Below are 18668 nucleotides of genomic sequence, written 5' to 3'. Positions count from 1 at the left end.
CTTTATATGAGGAAATTCAGGTGATTTGTTCACGGAGGAACCTAGGCTGGAGGACAAAGGAGCCTGCATAACAGTGATGTCTCACACGCAACGCTCAGCTTAGGCCGCTGTAGGTCAGGTCACTTCCTTCTCCATCAAAAATTTAGATTTCTGTGATCCTATTGATACAACATCTCTGAAACAGACCAGTATATGTTAGTAAAAGAGCTGGAAAAAAAAAAACATTGTTAAATGTTTGTGGGTCCTCCGAGGCTCTATTTGTCCATTAGGTTCATGGCAAGATTTGGCTGATGCTTCTGTCCTCTGAGCATCCCAATGACTGCCCAGCTCCCACTGCGTGTTGGCTGTGCAGCAACTTTAAGACTTGGGATTTTCAAGTTCTTTTCAAATTCAGCTACTTAATGAGGGAGTCAAACACCAGTTTGTAGAACGTGGTTGACTGATAAAGTTGATTATTCATCTTCTCTTTTTCAGAGGTACTTAATGTTGAACTTATGCCACCTCTGTGTCAAGAATAGTGTATTTCAGTCAACAATATCAAGTTTTGCAAACAGGAAAAGGGATTTTGTCTCTTCTTTGCTGAGATAATCAGTTTCATATCAGTATCTTAATCAGACTTTATCTGAACTTGAATTAGGATATCGGGTTTAATTTAATTTTTTAACTAGTTTCTCTTTCAGCTTGCTGAAGAATGATAATATGCATGGCAGGAGTAGAAAGATCCAATGTTTGCAGAAGGATTAGATTCTTCACTGTTGATAGTCCATTATGTCATGCTTAAATTAAAAAAAAAATGTATTCCTTTGGGGCATTGGCAACAGTCAGCAGGCATAATACAGTTTATGTGACTGTAGGGTTTCATCTTAAGGCTGTGGTAATTTAAGATGAATGAATATGCTGATTCTGGGAATACAGATGGATTGTTGGTTGGTGTGTAATATAGGTGAGTCAAATCCATGCTGTTTGAGCAGGTTTCTTGATATGATCTCTTCAGCAAAGTAGAATAATAGTTCTTTCAAGTGCTTTGCACTCAGTCTGGTACAGGGAGGATTTCTGTCTGGATCTTCCTTCTTAAGAAAAGTCAGAGCTCCAATAGGCACGTGTCCATAGCTGAAGTATTTTTAGAGGGTAGTTTATGCTCACTGTGGACGTTTGACTTTTTAACCAAAAGCCAAAATATCAGTCATTTTGAGAGATCTTTATAAGTGATTTTTTACTTGGTTATGACTGTTGAATTATGTATGACTTACGACATTTGTGCACCTCTATTTTTATATTACTTGAAATAACTTTAGGTCTGGATATTAATAGACTTTCTCCTACATTTGCATTTAAAAAATGTCAGTAGGATTTTAAAAGGGAAAAGGCTTATGCTTTTAATTAAAGCATTTGCATGCAGTTATATAATTGAACTTAAATGTGTTCAAAGTTTGTCCTGCTTTTGACTACCAGCTGAATTATTTTGCCATGATAAGGGAAGCCCGACTATTCTCTACCAACATTCTGGAAAACCTGTTACTAAGGGAACAACGTTTTATCTTTTAAAACTTTTTTTTGTGAAAGCAGAAGCTTTTTCTGACTGAAAAGCTGCTGGAAATGAGCCAAGACCTGGAAATCAGCAGGCTTCTTGAGGGAGGTTAGGACTTCTCCAGGAAAACAGAATGTACTGGTCCATGCTAGCATAATTACTATTTAGAATCTAAAATACAAGAAGGTAACAGTGAAGATAAGTTCAAGCAGTTTAAAATACACTGTTTATGTGAACTGCGTTACACAACTAACACAGTTCTGCCTGCATATGTTTCTAGGGCCACAAATAATTATCTGTGCTGATTTCTTAGGTGTTTGTGAGTTGAATGATAAAATAATATTTGGAGTTTGTTTTCCTGTCCTCTGCTCCCTAGTTTCTGTAGTGAGGGTTTTTCAGAGGTGCTCGTGAACAGTCATAGAGCTACTCGGTATTAAACTCTCACATTTATGCTACGTGTGTCTATTTGTTTGATAGAGTCATCGCTCCTTTGCAGCTCTCTGAGGAGCACCAGCTCTAAGACAGGAGGAAGATCTCAACCTGCTAAGCAGTCACTTAAGAAACCGAAGTTACCAGTAGGTCGATTTGATGAACCAGAGGAATCCAGTATAGAGAGGGAACCCCTGGAAAGTAAGTGATGTTTTACAAAATTGAAAGCCATGTTTTAAAGGCAAGACCCTGAGATGCTGTGCTGATGTTCGTTTGTGAAGAGGGGTAGGCATTCAGAACTATTCCAAATCATTTTCTAAGCTTAATGGTTCTGAAAAAAAAACCAAGAGAGGCAGGGTAGTGGGCACAAGTTGCAGTAAATGGCGCGTGAGGGGGAAAAAAATCTTCAAAACAAGCTGGCCAAACGTTGTAAGAAGTCACAGAATTTATGATCTCTCTCTTCTTGGAGATTTTGCCTGGACACTCAAATTTGCCTGGACACCCTGACATAACAATAGTCTTGCTTTGAGCAGGGTTGGGGCCAGATGTCTGCCAAAGGTGTCTTCTAGCATAAACCACTCCATGATTCTGAGAACTGTAGCTGGTATTGGTCTGTTATAGCCCAGCTATAAATGGTGGTGCTAAACTCATGAGGGCATCAGCTACTTACTTATTATCCAAAAAGCCTGTTCTGTTTCTTAGTCCATGACAGATTTCTGGTTCATTTTGTATTTTGTGGTCAGTCTTTCTCTTAGGCTGGAAGGTAGTGTTTTGAAAAGCAACAACAGATGTTGAGTTTACTGAGCCACTCAGTGGGATCAGGGGAGACCTAATGAACGGCTAATTATCTTGCTTTCCAGTGACCTTAGTGGGGCTGCATTTAGAGAACCTGGCAAGATTGAGGCACGAGATACATTGCTGCTGAAGTTGCTAGATACGAGTACTTTTTGTGTCAGACAGGAGAAAGACAAAATATCTTTTTCCCTCTTTTTAATTAAACTGTCCTTCCTTAAGGAAATGTGCTAGTCATGGTTTATCTTATTCACCATAGTGTGCTGGTCTGTTACTGTTTACCAGTAGTGATAACCCGTGTTTATATATTTTGAGGTCTCTAGGACAAGGTTTTTAAATATATCAGTAGATTACTACGAATATCCAGATGACAAAAAAGTGTCGTCACCGAAATGGCCGCAAGCAATTTCAGATCATGACTCACTTGATGACTGACTCAGAGTTGGAATTGCTGTGTAAGCAGCTATTTAATTCTTGTCCTTTTATTCCCAAGAAAAGAAATGCCATCACTGCTTCATTTAAAAGAAATGCATAATTATTATCTTCTGCTTTTTGCTTAGGTGTTCTAGGTTTAGAGCAGGACTCGAGGTTTCTTTTGGCTTTAGATGTAGTTGTACTTGTATATTTTTTTACATATAACGCCAACAATAGTTTGTTAGAACGCTGACTGCCCGTTGTATCCTCAGTGGTTATTAGGAAACAGTATCAGAATTTAAGCTGGCCATTTGAATTCCCACTGCTATGTAGCTGTCACAGAGAAATCTTTTGAGCTTCTGCATCCACTGTCAGCACATCAGTAGTACTTGGATATTGGGATGATGACATCTACAAAATAATTATTAGATGCATTTGCACTCCTTGTGGTGCCAGAGGTGCTCAAAGACTGACATTTCCTATCCTAGTCAGCATGAATTTTTAAACAGGTATCCCAATATGTCATTCTCTGTAGCCTGTAGCTACATGAGTCTCCCTCCATCACTGTCTTTTTTTCTCTGCTCTCCAGGATCTCTGTTGTTGTCTTTCCTCATTTTCAACCCTGCTTCTCATTACTTGTGTTACCTACCAGGGCTAAGTTAGGGATATGACTGAGAGAGCCCTGAGTTATATCTATATGTAGGAGGCTCTGCAGAATCAGCATGGCAAGGGGATGTGTGGGCATAGTGAGCTTCAGGCAGCCCTGCACTCCAGTGCAGGATGAGAAAATGCTCAGCCTAGCATGGTGCTGCGCCAAAAAGTACTTCGTGGCTTGGCGATGCCTAGTGAGATGGCCACTGTGCAGCATGGATGGCCTGAGTTACTACACTTAAGAGAGGGCCCTGAGTAAGAGAGCAGTGAGTAGCATAAGGATGTCAACTGTGAGGTGCAGGAAGCTCCGTGGTGTTTGTGTGGCATAAGCTAGTAGAGTGCTGGGAATAGAAGCATTGCTAACATGTAAGCTTAGCAGAGGGATTGGAAAGTCCCATTCATGCCTATTTATGAAGAGTCTCCCTCTCTTGAAAGGGCATCGCAGTGACTTGGGTCAGCAGCGAGCTTAGGTTGAGTTTTAGAAGGTAAAAAGTCCAGTTTAGCTATTCAGGATTTTATAGTACCTCCTGTGACTGAGGTATCTAGTCTGGTGTTGATGAACACCAACATGCTATTTCTTGTGAAACATACCAGCATCCATGAAAACATGGTGCTTTAAATACAAGAATAACTATAAAATCTTGTCTAAAATTAAAGCTGAAATTAAAACCCGAGTGCTTAAAGTGAGAGACCTAAACAAACACAGAAATTGACCTGGTGTTTTAGCTGTAGTGAACATGTGTGCAGCGTACTTGCATGACACAAGTTCTCGCTGTGAGTTCACAAGAAACTGTGGTGCTTTAGTGCCTTTGGACATTGAGTTGCTTTTTCATTTGCAAAACTCACTGAAACTGCTGTTACGTAACTGTGGGAAGTGTTTAACCCAAGGTTGCCTTTAGAAACAAAAGAGAATTGATTTTGTATTTGAAAATTAAACTAAAAGGCAAACATCGTAGATGGTGAGATCTTTGTATTTGTCAACATTATAGGCATTTTAATGAACTTTCCCTGTCGTTTTAGAATTCCCTGATGGAATCAATCCTGCTACAAAAGAGAGGGGTGGACCTAAAGGCCCTGAACCTACACGTTTTGGAGATTGGGAGAGAAAAGGACGTTGTATAGACTTTTAATGTATAAATGTATCTGTACTGCTAATAAAGTATTTCTAGTTGTTGAAAAATATAATGTACAGAAAAATCTCACCTGGATTTGCTGTGAAGTTTCTTGTTTCAGTCGTGCTTGTGATGAATTTTCTGAGAGATATTATGTAAATAAACATGATACTGTAACAAATTTTGGAGCTGCTGTTTGTTCAGTGTACACCTGAACTATAATGCTGTTTACACTATGCAAGTATAAATGCAAGTGTAGTGATGTGATTGGTAGTCAGGATCTCACCGAGATGTATAGGGGCTTGGATTTCGTGATGTATTAAAACGTTTATGTAGTGTCTTTAAAGTGCTGCAAGAGCTTCGCAGTCATGAACCTAGATACCATTCGCCAAAAGCACTGTCACCTCCGAGGAGATCGGTACTTGGCTGCTGTCGGCATTTAGCACAGTGGTTCCTTGGTAAAGGCCCCCTTAATCCAGAACCATCCCCTCTGTCTCCCTTAGAGTGGGCTGGGGTTTCTTCCCTGTTTATGCAGAGGGGACAGAAACTCATTTTGTCTCCTCTCAGACTGACAAGCTGTAAACGGCATGATGGAAGTCGAGTTTTTGTTCCTAGAGGGTCAGCTGGTGATTGCAAGTAGTGTAGGGGTGCTCTATATGTGGCTTTAGAACACTGTTCTTTATAACCTAGCTTATTACATGCTATTTGCATTATCGTTTTCATTGAGAAACTGAGATGTCTCTGAAAACTGGCTAAATGCTGCTTAGGGAAAAATAACATTACTTTCTGATAGTTTATGGTGAAAGGGGACTAGTTACATTAGATGATCTAATATTGCAGGTCTTAAAGTTATCTGGCATTGAATGAAATATCTTTCAGTCAGACTGAGCTCAGTTCTTCATTCAAGAATGTGCCTAGTTGTAAATACTGTAGTAGACTGCAAATCCACCACTTCTGTGGGTACTTTATTAATAAGAATAAGCTGTCATTATTAAATGTGTGAACATATGCTCTACTTATTTCTCTGCGAGTTCTTTTCGCTAGCCTAAACAAACAGATCTTCTCTAGTCTTCAACTGTAAATGTTTTCTTCATCCCTTTGTGTTTCCTTTATAGTGTTCTGCTGATTTTTCAACCTCTCTTACTTTATGTGCTCCAGCTTATATATTACCAATTCCTATTAGCTGCTTTTACCACAGCACTACAGTGGTCTAAATGAAAGTCAGCTTTACTTCATGATTTCTGTTGTTTTGTATTACTCTGCGTCTGTGTAAGAATGCATCGCTTTGCCCAGGTTTGCCATTTGCATGATTTTTATTAGAGCATCAAAGCGTGTTAGTTCTATCACAAATCTCTCTACAACCTCCCTAAAACTTGCCCAACTTGTAGCTAGTGGGAAGTTCCTCTTTGAAACCTGCCAGTTTGTACACCCAGCGTGGATCTTGACCTAGTATCGTGCTAGTTGTGTGTTAAGATATTTGACTTACTGCCATGATGCCCTACAAAAGTATTAGGTCTGTTCAGTTGGGTTTATCAACCCAAGTACCTCATTGAAGAGCAGCAAACTGAGGTTTACTAAAGCCTGTTTTTCATAAAAGATGTTAACTAGTGGTAATTTCATTTTGAACTTTTAATCTTCTATAAATTTAAATTCTGCAGCATGGTTTGGATATTGGAAAATTAGTCTGTATTTATACTTGATTGATTCTAGTTGCCCTTCTGTAGTGCAACAGTATGTTTTCCGAAAATCTATTGAAATTTTCAGTTACCTTAAGATATGCTGGTTTTAATACATGCTTCATGTTCATTAAAATGCTTATTTCTGGTAATGCTTTGCCTCTTCAGTTGCTAGTGGGTTGGAAAATACTTCACCCAATACACCACCTTTTCCAATAGGAAGCAGAAATTCTAATTGGAAACTTCTGCCTTTTCTGCATTGTTATTAATAGGCTAATTAAGACTAATTAGCAAAGAGGCAGTAACACTACTGCAGGTCCTTCTGAATTCAAAATCTTGCTCTCCTTATCCATGGATTGTCGCATCAGTTTGTTGTCTTCTCTTACCAGGTTTTACCCTTCCCAGCACACGCTCTGTGAACGTTTACTTAGTTCCACTTCTCAGCATTCCTGATTTTCCATTCAGCATTGACTGCAGCTGTAGTCTTCCCTGTCTGCAGAGCTTGTGCCGTTTTCATTTAGCATATGAAGAACTGGTCTCACTTTTCCATGGTTTTCTTCACGTTTCAGTTCTCTTCAGTCTCCCTCTGCTCTGTGATTAAGGGCTGACCCGAGTGCTGTCCAGGCCCCTGCGTGTTTGCTGTCCTGCATGTGTCGACTGTCACTGTTGGAGCCACAGGCGGTCTTTTTTGCTGCAGCTGAGGTGAGTCCGAGGCACTCCCTGCCTGCTTCCATGGAGCACCTGGATTTGGATGCTGCTTCTGAGAGTGCTATCTGTACCAACAAGACGGAGTGCCTCACAAAGGCAGGGATTTTGCTTGCTTTGAAAAAATAAAAATGCTCTTGGTAACCAGTGTTGCCACTCAGGAAATGGAGGATACCACTTCAGTGTCGAGGAGCTTCAGGCCCTTTTTACCACCTCCCACACCAGTGCTAGTAACCACCATTTGCTTAATCTTCTTAGGGATTGTGTCAATAAGAGATAAAAAACTGAACATTTGGGCAAAATAACACCCAAGAGCCAAAAAGCAAATGCCAAGGGGCCCTCTGTGTGGTCTGACAATTCGGCACTTACCAAAAAGAGGAGTCCTGGGCTCCGGTACCAGCAAGTCCAAAATAACATCCTGTGGTGCTGTAAAATCACTTGTATCTGTCAAAACCAAGTCATTGTTTGAATACAACAACCAATACAATGATCTTGCAGGGCATAACCGATCATTTCTGGTTTGTTTTCTTGCAGTGCCTGCAGTTAGGAGAGAAAGACTTCAGCACTTTTTCAGTGCTGTCTTCCTGTTCTTCCCAGATGATTAATATTAGCAGTTCACTGGGATACAGCATTAGGGTAAAGTGATGGCTTGTGGCATTAGCCATTACCTTAGCCACAGGTATGTTGTTGTCATAAATACTGATGAAACCTATTTTTGTAGCTCTTTTTGTTAGTGTAGCAGTGTAAAGCAGCAGGGCTTGTATCCATTTTCTGTTAAATTTCTGGGAGACAAAAGAGAATTGTTCTGCTTGTGTAAGTAAATTCTTGTAGTACTGAGGATTCTTGCTGTTCCGTTTTGTTTTCTTTACTAAAAAGCTGTATGTTGCCTTTCTGCAGCAGGTTTTCTTTTTTAAACTTGTTTCTGCTACTTTGTATAGACACATTTGTTACACTATTAAAATTATGAAGCCTATACTGTTTGAAGGAAGTGCTCTGTAATTACTTTATTACAAAATATTTAAAGTTGCACTGTACAATTAAAAAAAAAGTTTGCTATATATTGCCTTGTTTGAAAAGTATGTATTTCAGGGCTGATTTTACTAAGTTAAAGTGCAAGTTTTATTATATAGTTGAATCAGAATAAAATTGCCGTTTATGGTAGCAGACGTTTATAAAGGACTGTAGAACGTTGTTGTAAAACTTTACTACTTTATCAGTTGACTGCAATAAATGATCACAAATTCCACTGGTCTGTAGGGACAGACATGTTACCCATTTGTTTATTACGCTTATTTTGATTTTGCTATTTAAAAAGGACCACAACACCTTGTTCTGAAGTGTCAGGAAAATAGCAAAACTGCGTATGCATTTGTAACAGAGAGGGTTGGAAGTTCTGTGGGTTTTATAATTGTTCATCAGTCACTAGCATAGCATCAGGCATATCAAAGCATAAGGAAATTATTTGAGATTAATTTCTGTGTGCTGATGGTGATCCAAACCTATAAAAATTTGTGGACGCTTTCATGCTTTTAAAATGTGCAATGTGAAAGTAGGTCTGCTTAGCTGGTGGTTGGTCCTTCATGTCAGACCAGCCAAGATGTGCAGTCTGCATTCTGGTATCGATATGGCCGTGCTCCCTCTTACACCCTGGTAACCAGTGGTAGGGGGTAGTCATGTGTAGTCTTCCCAAAGACTGCAGTTGCACAAAGGGCAGCACAGTACACAATCGAATCGTAATTATAAAATCAGGTTTTGGCAAAGCCTGAGAAAAGAGTTCACCCTAAAACAAGTGCTGCAAAGAGTGGAACTAATGAAGACCTGTTTCTTTTACCATTTTCCCTTGTTGATTGACATTATCTCCACCAGGCAAGAGACAAGGCATCTTTCTGCCCATCTTTCCCGCCAAGGGCATTATTTGGACCTCTTTCTTTTTCCCAGCCATTGATTTTCACAGAGCTTGCAAGAACTTAATTACCTTGGAAACTCTTCCTCTCCTTGCCACCTTTTCAGAATAGGTCGAAGTCACTTGCTGGCTGTTGGAAGTCATGGGGCAGCGCAGATACTAGCCTCCTATCCTTTGGAAACTACGCTGATGAGTAACTTCGGCCATATATATTTTCTTTGGAAATATTCAGAATCTCTGCATTTTTCTTCTTTCTTCTTTCCCTCAAAGGACATCAAAAGTGGCAATAAAAGCTCACAGCAGTAAGACTTTGACATGCATTTTCCAGGCATTAAGTCTCCCAGTCAGCTATAGTCTTGGGCCTGTAAAAATATCACATATTTTAATGTTGCCATTTTTAGGATGAGAGTCTTCAAAGAAGCTCTTTAAGGTCCTTACTTAACAAATTAATTTATGACATAGCTGGGCATCAAAACACAGTTGTAATTTTTGAATGGTAGTCTGACAAAATTAGGTGAGCTGTAGAAGGCAGGTACTAAACTGTTACTTACACCGAATCAGCTGCTTTAAGTGATTTATCTAGCCATCTGTGCTTGCTGCTTAATTAGTTGCAGTGGAGGGTGGTGCCTTGAAAAAGCAGTCAATCTTGGAACAGGGAGATGAATTCTTCATTACAGATGGTGACTGGGAGGAAGTTTTAAGTGTGCCCTCTGCATTAACTAAGGGCTACCTACATAGCTGCCCTAAGCGAGATACCATTAGATAGATGAAGATGAACACGTCAGCTTTGTGGTGGTGGCAGCAGAGAAGCCAGGGTGTTAGTGAATATGAGGTGTGAGCTACTCGCTTCCTTCTCAGAGGGTGGGTTGCAGTGAGGCACGGGACCTGCAGTCCTTTTGCTGCTTGTGCCCTTCCCAGACGCTGCTGGCAGGGAAGGGGGCATTCAGGGCAGCTCTTGGGCACCTTGTAAAGGGGAGTTTGCTTCCCTTAAAACGAGAGGAAGAAGGCTCAAGCGAAGACTTTAAATTCCTTCTGCCTGTCTGCCTCCCAAACAAATGCCTAAAGCAGGATCTAGCCAGGAGGGTAACGCTGGATATATTTATAGCCGGGTGACAGCAAGTATCTCAAACCTAGGAATTTGTGGGGGTTTTTTTACCTATTAAAGAAAGGATGAAGTGCATCAAGCTAAGTCTTCATCTGATGTGCTGCTGAAAGAGAGGGATCCAATATCAAGATTAAAACTGACTAGAAAAAAATGAATATATTTGCTCAGCAAACCCTTAGTCTGTGTGACTTCCTCATGAGACGCTGAAGAACAAAGGATGAGTGTTTCCAGTTACCATTTGAAAGCTGGGGGAAATTTCACCGTCTCCTAGAAGATAACATGAGCAAATGTTGCTGAGCTGAGGGAACGTCCTGCTTTTAGCCTATTTTTCTCCCCAGGGCCTTCACTGGCAAGTTCTACAGTATGTATGTGTGATCTTTTGACAGATTTTTTTCCAGATGTTCTTCTTGAGATAGGACTGCAGTATAATGACAGGTAACTGTTTGGTCTGGCAGGCATATTGCTTCACCCTCCCTGTATATAGTGATGTCATTTTTTCTGCCTGGTAATGACAGCTACAGCTATTTTATTATTAAACTGCATATTGTTCAATCCTGCTTTTAATCTTTGCCATCCTTGAAGCCATTTTTTGATAGGTACCCCTAGTTACTTTAGAGTAGTAATGGGATACTTGACAAAAATTAATCACAAATTGCAGATATTTCTCCCTCTCCCTCCTTTCACTGAAGGAAATCTTTCGACAATTTATATTTTGTACGTGAAGATCTTTTTGACAGTCAAATTAAAGAGATTTTAAAATCCCCATGGACTGGAACTCCTCCATCCCGGAGCTGCATCTGACTCTCACATTCAGGTTTGTTATTCTAATAAAATGTAGCTCTTGTGGGAAGTCAGGCATGCAAAGAGGGAGAAAGAGATGCCTTCAACAACAGGCACCGGTCTCCCTGAAAGTTTTAAACAGAAACCTAAACTTATTTTAAGGCATCCTTTAATTGGGCGTTGATGAAGGTGGCTTAGCTGTTACAGTCACATTATTAAATGTTTCACAGAACACGCAGCTGTAGTGCGGTCTGTCCAGCGCTGACATTCGGGTACATCGGGGCAGTCCCCAAACAAGCCACGGAGGTGATTTTTACAGGTTGATGACTTAGTTTGCACAGAGCAACCTGGTGCTAAGGTAGTACAGATCTGACTGGCAGGTACATTATTGGCTCACCTGTGGATGACTGTGGATAGAAACATCTCTTAAATGGCATAGAGCTTTGGGTAAATGGGCTTCCCAGAGCATAGTGATATCATCAGTGATGCGCATGCCTGCTATGCGTGATGTCAGCTCAGATGCCGGACTTGACCTTTCCATTTGAACACCGATGCAGTTGCTTGGAATAGCATGAGGTTGATCTCTGAGCCAGGCAGTTACCTTCTGGTCCTCTACATTGCCTCCATTTTGAAGATAAGCTGGGATTAACTCCTCCTTAAGAACAGAGATCTCAAAGAAGTGTCTGTACCCGCCACTGTTTCGGGAGATGTGCTGTGTCCTCTCATCCCCTCATTTGGGAAGGCCCCTGATGGGAGAGCACCTGGCAGGGAGAGGCTGAATTATACACTGAACAGGTGGAGGAGGGCAGGGAAATGCCCATTTGGGCAGCTGACAACCAGATGGTCCTTCCTGTAGAAGCGTTTGTAGTGAAGTGTGGGTAATACCGGCTGTATCACAGAGGCCTGCTGTGCTCCGCAAACCCTGCGCGAGGAGGGAAAAGGGAATGCTCCAAGCAGGATTTGCGCAGCTATTACGGTGCTTTGCAAGAAGCCAGAAAGCACAACAGTACAGGGATGCAAGGAAAGAAAAAGTATTTAATTTCCTCATATTATTGAAAATAAGGAGGGAGAATGAGATGTTTGGAGCATTACAGTATTGTGCTGTGTCACTATACCTATCTGAGGTAACCCTTTGTGTGTGTATTACTAACCAGTTGTTACATATTGTATATATTGCAATACTTGTGTCTTAAAATGCCTCATTTTGTCTGTTTTCTGGCCCACAGCCTCATATACTTTGGGGCTGAAGAGAAAAAGAGCTTTTTGATTGTTGCCACCAATGGCAGGTTAATTGTGCTGGGGCAGATTGGCACCTGAGCAGGGAGAGGTGGATGCCCAGGAAGGGGCCACAACCACTCCCCAAGGGAGTGCTGTAGCAGCCCCTCTGCTGCCTGCCCTGGGTGCGTGGCGTGGAGCTCCGCATGCACTTGCAGCAGCGCATGGGCTAACCTTTGGGGAGGCAGGAGTAGGTTTTCCCATCTGAACTGGCAGCAGGCCTGGGCTCAACTGCTGCAGGGGCTGGACCCCGAATCCCAGCAACAGGTCCCTCTTTCTGGAGTCCTTCCTTCCATTCCTGAATTCCATTCCTGTGTGCCTCCCACACAGAGCTGAAATGGAAAATTGTAACCGTTTCTAGAATGTGGGTATCTATATACATTTGCATAACCTTATTCACATATATATCCCCCTAATACAGAAGCGTTTGCAGCTTTCATCCCTGTGGGGGAGGCTGGCACTTCCTCAAACCATTTGACAATGCATCAAAACTTGATAGATAACAATTATAATATTTTATGTAGTAAAACTACAGCTAATAGTGTTTCTTCTAGAGTTTGATTAGTTTATAAGTATTTTATATCATTTTGAAAACTGAAGAAGTTACAGGCAGATCAAGACTGACATAAAAAGCAAATACTGATGTCTCATCTCCACTACTGAGAAGCTGTTTAGCAAATGCACATTTTTGTCCGGTCATGAAAGAGTAATCCTGATGGGACACACCAAACTGCCAAAGAACTGTCTGCTGGAACTATACCCCAAATCCTTCTAGGCCTGTATCCTTCATTTGATAGAAATATCACCAAGTGCTTTGGTAGAAGTCCGTAACAGGCACTGTGGGACAACCAGCAGTGGGCGCATTTTCTGTTTCTGTCTTCCATCATCTGTTACCATGGTCTTACAGTTTAACTTCTAAACAAATGTAGTTTTTCAGTATAGTTCTCGTTCGTGCCCAGTCTCTTTTGCAAGCAGGCCAAGGTCTTGTACACAAAATAAATTGGCAAGAGACAGAGCTAATATACAAATGAATATATTAGCTTTGGAAACAATTTAAGGAGCATTTGATCAGCTTCTCCTTTGGAATTTTTTCTTACAGGTGATTTTTTAATAGTCTGATTAGTAAAGAGGACTCGTAGTGTTTCCTAAGTGGCAAAAGATAGTCAATAAAAATATGAACATCATTAAAGAAAGTCATACAGAGAATAAATTTAAGACACTAGAGACCTGATCAACTGCAAGATTTCTACAGACTTTAATTTATGTGAGACTGAATGCAATGCGAATAAAGATTTTTTTTTTCCTCATTGCAAATATTCAACTGAACCCACAAGAAGGCATGTCGGGTATTTCTCATTTGTAGTAACGACATCATTATGCTTTTAGAGTAATGGGAGAAAAAAAATCGAAATGCTGTCAGATGCAGTTATATTTCTCAGTGGAGAAACCTCTCAGTCTTTTGCTTAGTTCCATTTTCAAAATTTATACTCAAAGGTGAATCCTTGCTTTTGCCTATTCATACGGCATTCAATCCCATTCACATATGTTATTTTTATGACTTTTATTTCCACGTGAAGTTCTAATATGAACAGCATCCAGTTTCCGTGATCTGTATCCCACCCTCTAATTGCATGTGCGAAAAGAAGAGGTTGGAGCACTCCGTCATTCTTGATTTCTCCCCAGGTATGCACAGTTCGCTGTATCCCTGACATTAAAAAACAATTCCCAGCCAATTAATGGTCCGTAGTTAGAATCACAGAATAGTTTGGGTTGGAAAGGACCCTTAAAGGTCATCTAGTCCAACCACCCTGCAATGAGCAGGTACATCTTCAACTAGATCAGGTTGCTCAGAGCCCTGTCCAACCTGACCTGGAATGGTTCCAGGGGTGGGGCATCTACCACCTCTCTGGGCAACTTCTGCCAGCATTTCACCATCCTCCTTCGGAAAAAATTTCTTCTTTATGTCCAGTCTAAATCTGCCTTCTTTTAGTTTAAAACCATTACCTTTGTCCTATTGCAACAGGCCCTGCTAAAAAGTCTGTCCCCATCTTTCTTATTAGCCCCCTTGAAGTACTGGAAGACTGCAATAAGGTCTCCCTGGAGCCTTCTCTTCTCCAGGCTGAACAACCCCAACTCTCTCAGCCTGTTCTCATAGGAGAGGTGTTCCATCCCTTGGATCATTTTTGTGGCCTCCTCTGGACCCGCTCCAACAAGTCCAGGTCTTTTCTGTGGTGAGAACTCCAGAGCTGGATGCAGGACCCTAGGTGAGGTCTCACCAGAGCGGAGTGGAGTGGAGTAGTTCTTACTCTTCTTATCCACCTGAGGCTTGTGCAGCTTCTGTACCTTGTGGTGTTTAGTCTTTTACTTGCAGGCTGTATTGCTGTTCTGCAACTGTCACAGAAATGGCACATTCCTTTGCATCATCAGTAAACAAGGAGAAGAATCTGGAAAATACTTAGAGCCTAATACTCGGTAATCAATGTTCTCTCAGTTTATGGTCAACAGTTCTCAGAGGGCTGTGTCACATGAACTAAATCACGTCAGCTACAGCTGAAGTGTATTTAAGAACAAGAAAAACATGGAAGAGTGCAAGAGCAGTGAAGTCTGTATGTGTGAATGAATTTATTATAGTTGGCTGATGGTGGGGAGTGCCAGTTACTGCATGGAGTAAGGAATTAGGGTCTGAAGAGGACAACAGTAATTAAAAATTTCTTTGGAAATACACTTGTACACATACCACGAACATACTTCTTGAGTAAGAATCAACTCAAATGTGATATATTCACATAGTTTACCTCTCTAAAGAAGTGTACAGGTATTAATACTCTCAGATGCCAATCTGAGATATTTTTAAAGGCAAAGAAATGTGGATACTGTGTGCAGCCTGAGAAAGCGTCAGAGCAAAGACTAAGTGCTGAAGTCCCATTCTGCTCTCTAGGCTGCTGACACTGTCGCTGTGGGCTTTTACAGTAACACGTGTCTGTCCTCGCCCTCAAAGAAGAAAGGGAATTTTAGAGAAATTATTGATCTAAACCCTCTCAGTAGGAAGAAGGGATTATTTTCATTGCACATACAAGACAATGCAAGCTGAAATGAATAGAGAGAATCAATGATGAACACAAGCATCCAGGACAACATCAACAACAGTTTGCACAACTGGAGACAGCTCAACAAATTCCGAGGTAACACTGTTCTGCCAGGTGAAGGTCAACTCGTTTGTGAAGGAAAGAGACTGTTTCTCAGACTCCTTAGCAGTCAACATCTGCGGGCTATTTTATGCAGCACAGGGGCCCATATCTGAGAAAGCTGCGTAACTGGGCTGTGCCAAAGCACACGGGAGGAGAGAGGAATGGGAGAAGGCTGACAAGCTGCATCTATCAGAGTGAGGTAAAAACAAGCACACGCTGTCCTCAGGCATGTAACCTCTTGGAAATACCAGCAAACCCCCTGATTTTAATGCACTAAACCACGTGTGTCACATTCAGACTGTCTGCAGTGTGTGGATACTTCGTCAGTTCTTACACATCTCCCTCAGAACAAGTGTGACTGTAGTAAAACTTCTTCTCGGAAGGAGCAATCTCATCAGTGCTTGTGCAACACCTTTGGCTCTTTTAACCACTTTAAAGCAGTTCTTTTCTGTAACATAGCAGAAAATACGACCTTTTGGTTCTGACTACAGGTGAAAGACAGCAGCTTTAGGACTAAAACAGAAGGCTGTACCTCCACATATTGCAAGGGCCACAGCTACAGCAAGGCATGTAGAGCACCCAGTGCATGTGTTTTCAAGCCCAGCTGGTACCCACCAACTGGCACCTCTCAGCTGGAGAGCAGCTCTGCAGGCACTGCAGTCTTCACCCTGGTTTTCTGAGGGGCAAGAACTTGTCAAACTTCATGAATATTGCTGGTGGCAAACTGGCTTTAGCTGTAGCTCAGGGTCCTGTAGCCTCCTCCCAGATATCTTCCTCAGAGCACTGGGGACTCAGGAAGCCTCTTGCTGTAGATCCTCTGCCTGAGCTGGCCAAACTGTCCACGCATCATCAGGGAGTAGTAGCATTTTTCTATCATCTGTTATTTCTCATATTGATGGCTCTTGTAGTATTTCTCACAGACAAAGTAATCTTGACATATGCATCAGAGTGTTTTTCTAATGCTCCCAAACTGGTTTGTGAATTAGGTACATTAAGGGTACTAGTTTTCAGCTTAAGAGATACAGAATATAAGACATACAGGGTATTTCAGCCTCAGCCAGAAATGGGATCAGAAGTGGGAAAACCCGCTTACCTTCCAACTCCTCTCTCCTGATGCATATTCTTGGGAGTTGTGATTCCAGGGTGAGTCACGCCAGAAACTCCCCTGTATCTGAGACAGCTTGATGCCGTAAAGGGTCAATAAAGTGAGACAGCCGCTCTCAAGTGCAGGAAGCAAGTGTTTCCTTGAACCTCAAAAACCATGCCATCTTCTAAAAATAAATACAAAGCAGATAGATCTTTCAGAAAGAACAAACAAGCACAAGGCAAATGCCTTCACCTTAATCTAGGATCCAGGGATGCGGGACTTGATAATAAAATGCTCTTTAGCAGCACCTCACCTCTGTAAATCTGAAATCAGTTTAAAAGGAGGCCAGTACATTATCTTCACCTTATAGATGGAGAAACTAAGCCCTCAGAGCTGGAATGACTTGGCCAAAAGCAGACTTGGGTCTGCCTGTATTGGATTAGACCCATTTCATCCAGACAAAAATGCTATCTCTGACTACAACCACCAGACACATCACAGGAAAGTACAAGAAAACCCACATTACATGTGTTGACAAATCTGCCTGTTTACGGTATTGTGTGGTGCAGAAGTGAGGTTGATGCAATTGGTAAATTAAATCTTCAGTCCAAAAAAAAAAGCTGAAAATTATTTTTTCTTTCCTTTTATATGATACAAGTAGGTTATGAGCACACAAGACGTGTGCTACAAAAAAGATGAAAAAGCTCAGAACTGTGTCAATGTCATGCAAACCATCCTGAAATTACAGAGACACTTAAAGAGCTTAGTTAATCTGTCATGTCTCTGAAAGCTGCAACTCAAAGGACATGAAACCTTGTCTTTTACTTTTGAGATGCAAAGAGAGAAAGTCCCAGAGAATATAAGGAACTTGTATAACACTGACACAGATAAATTTTGATACTGGTGTGACACCCAGGGAAATTTTCTCTTGCTTATCTGAGGCACAGGCAGAGAGATTCAGCTGAGACCAGAGGAAGCTGTGAATTGCCTGCAGTGTTTTGACTTACAGGGGACTTCAGAATCATCAGGGAGACAGAAAAACCCACTGCTGATCTTGAGACATTTAATGGAAAACAGCCCCAAATTAGAAATGAAACTAAATATTTACTAACACCCAAGTCTAAGTCAAACTAAAAAAAACCCTTCCCCATGGAAATAGCAGAGGAAGACACCTGTCCAATAACACCTTTCCATCAGATACAATTCTAATCCATTTTTATTTTGCATTTTTCCATTGGCTAGAAGTCACTATCATCATAAGTCTCCCCTGAGTGAGTTGAAGGGGGTCAGCAGTACATCTTAGCACTCCGATGAGGATTTCTAATGAATAGTGTGTCAAAGGGATGACATTTTACATAGCTACATGATTATCACAATTTAAGAACTCTTGTGGCTACATAAGATCTAAGATTTGTTAGAACTATAAATTAAAATTAATTGACATCACTTAAGAGTACACAACCATTTTATTTTAATCTTAACTATTGTTAATTTTCTTATTAAGAGCCTTCTGCTAAGGCTGACCACTTGTACTTCACAATAAAGAGAATACCAAAAATCTTATCTGGCATTAAAGAGCTGTCATGGACGTGAATGCTCTAGGTGTGGCTATTAAAGACAATTCCTGTCTGACTGTATGATAATGATAATGATAATCTCTAATACATAGAGATAATGGCTGACCTTGGGTGTGTCATTTAAACTGAAGATTCAGAGATAATCTCACATCATCAGAGTTGTAAGGACAACATTGCTCATGACAAACTATCCTTTAGAGAGCAAGTAATTACGTCCTGCCTAGCACTAGACTATTATTAAATGTGCTTTATTAACAAAACAACATTTAAATAGAGCTCTGAGTCTAAATTTTCCTGAAACACAAAGTATTCAGGTGTTACACTGGACACCTTATTTCAATAATCTGCATGTTCCAGGTCATTCCTGCAGTCGGTCCAATTAAGAAAGGCCCCTTCTGCACAGCATCCAAGAACATGAGCAGGGTCTAGCAATGTACTAATGCTAT

General features: G+C 41.0%; 1 protein-coding gene across 1 annotated transcript; it reads left to right on the top strand.

Moving 5' to 3' along the window:
- The first annotated feature begins 483 nt into the window (after positions 1-483).
- On the top strand, positions 484-4944 carry LOC104615606 (chromosome unknown open reading frame, human C6orf57). The gene is made up of 3 exons (XM_010284037.1): positions 484-541; positions 2006-2158; positions 4835-4944. Exons 1-3 carry the CDS (start codon positions 484-486, stop codon positions 4942-4944), a joined length of 321 nt encoding a protein of 106 aa, XP_010282339.1.
- Positions 4945-18668: the final 13724 nt, after the last annotated feature.

The sequence above is a fragment of the Phaethon lepturus genome, unplaced genomic scaffold (genome assembly GCF_000687285.1).
Source record: "Phaethon lepturus isolate BGI_N335 unplaced genomic scaffold, ASM68728v1 scaffold10923, whole genome shotgun sequence".
Lineage (NCBI taxonomy): Eukaryota > Metazoa > Chordata > Aves > Phaethontiformes > Phaethontidae > Phaethon > Phaethon lepturus.
This window is presented reverse-complemented; position numbering and strand designations above follow the sequence as displayed.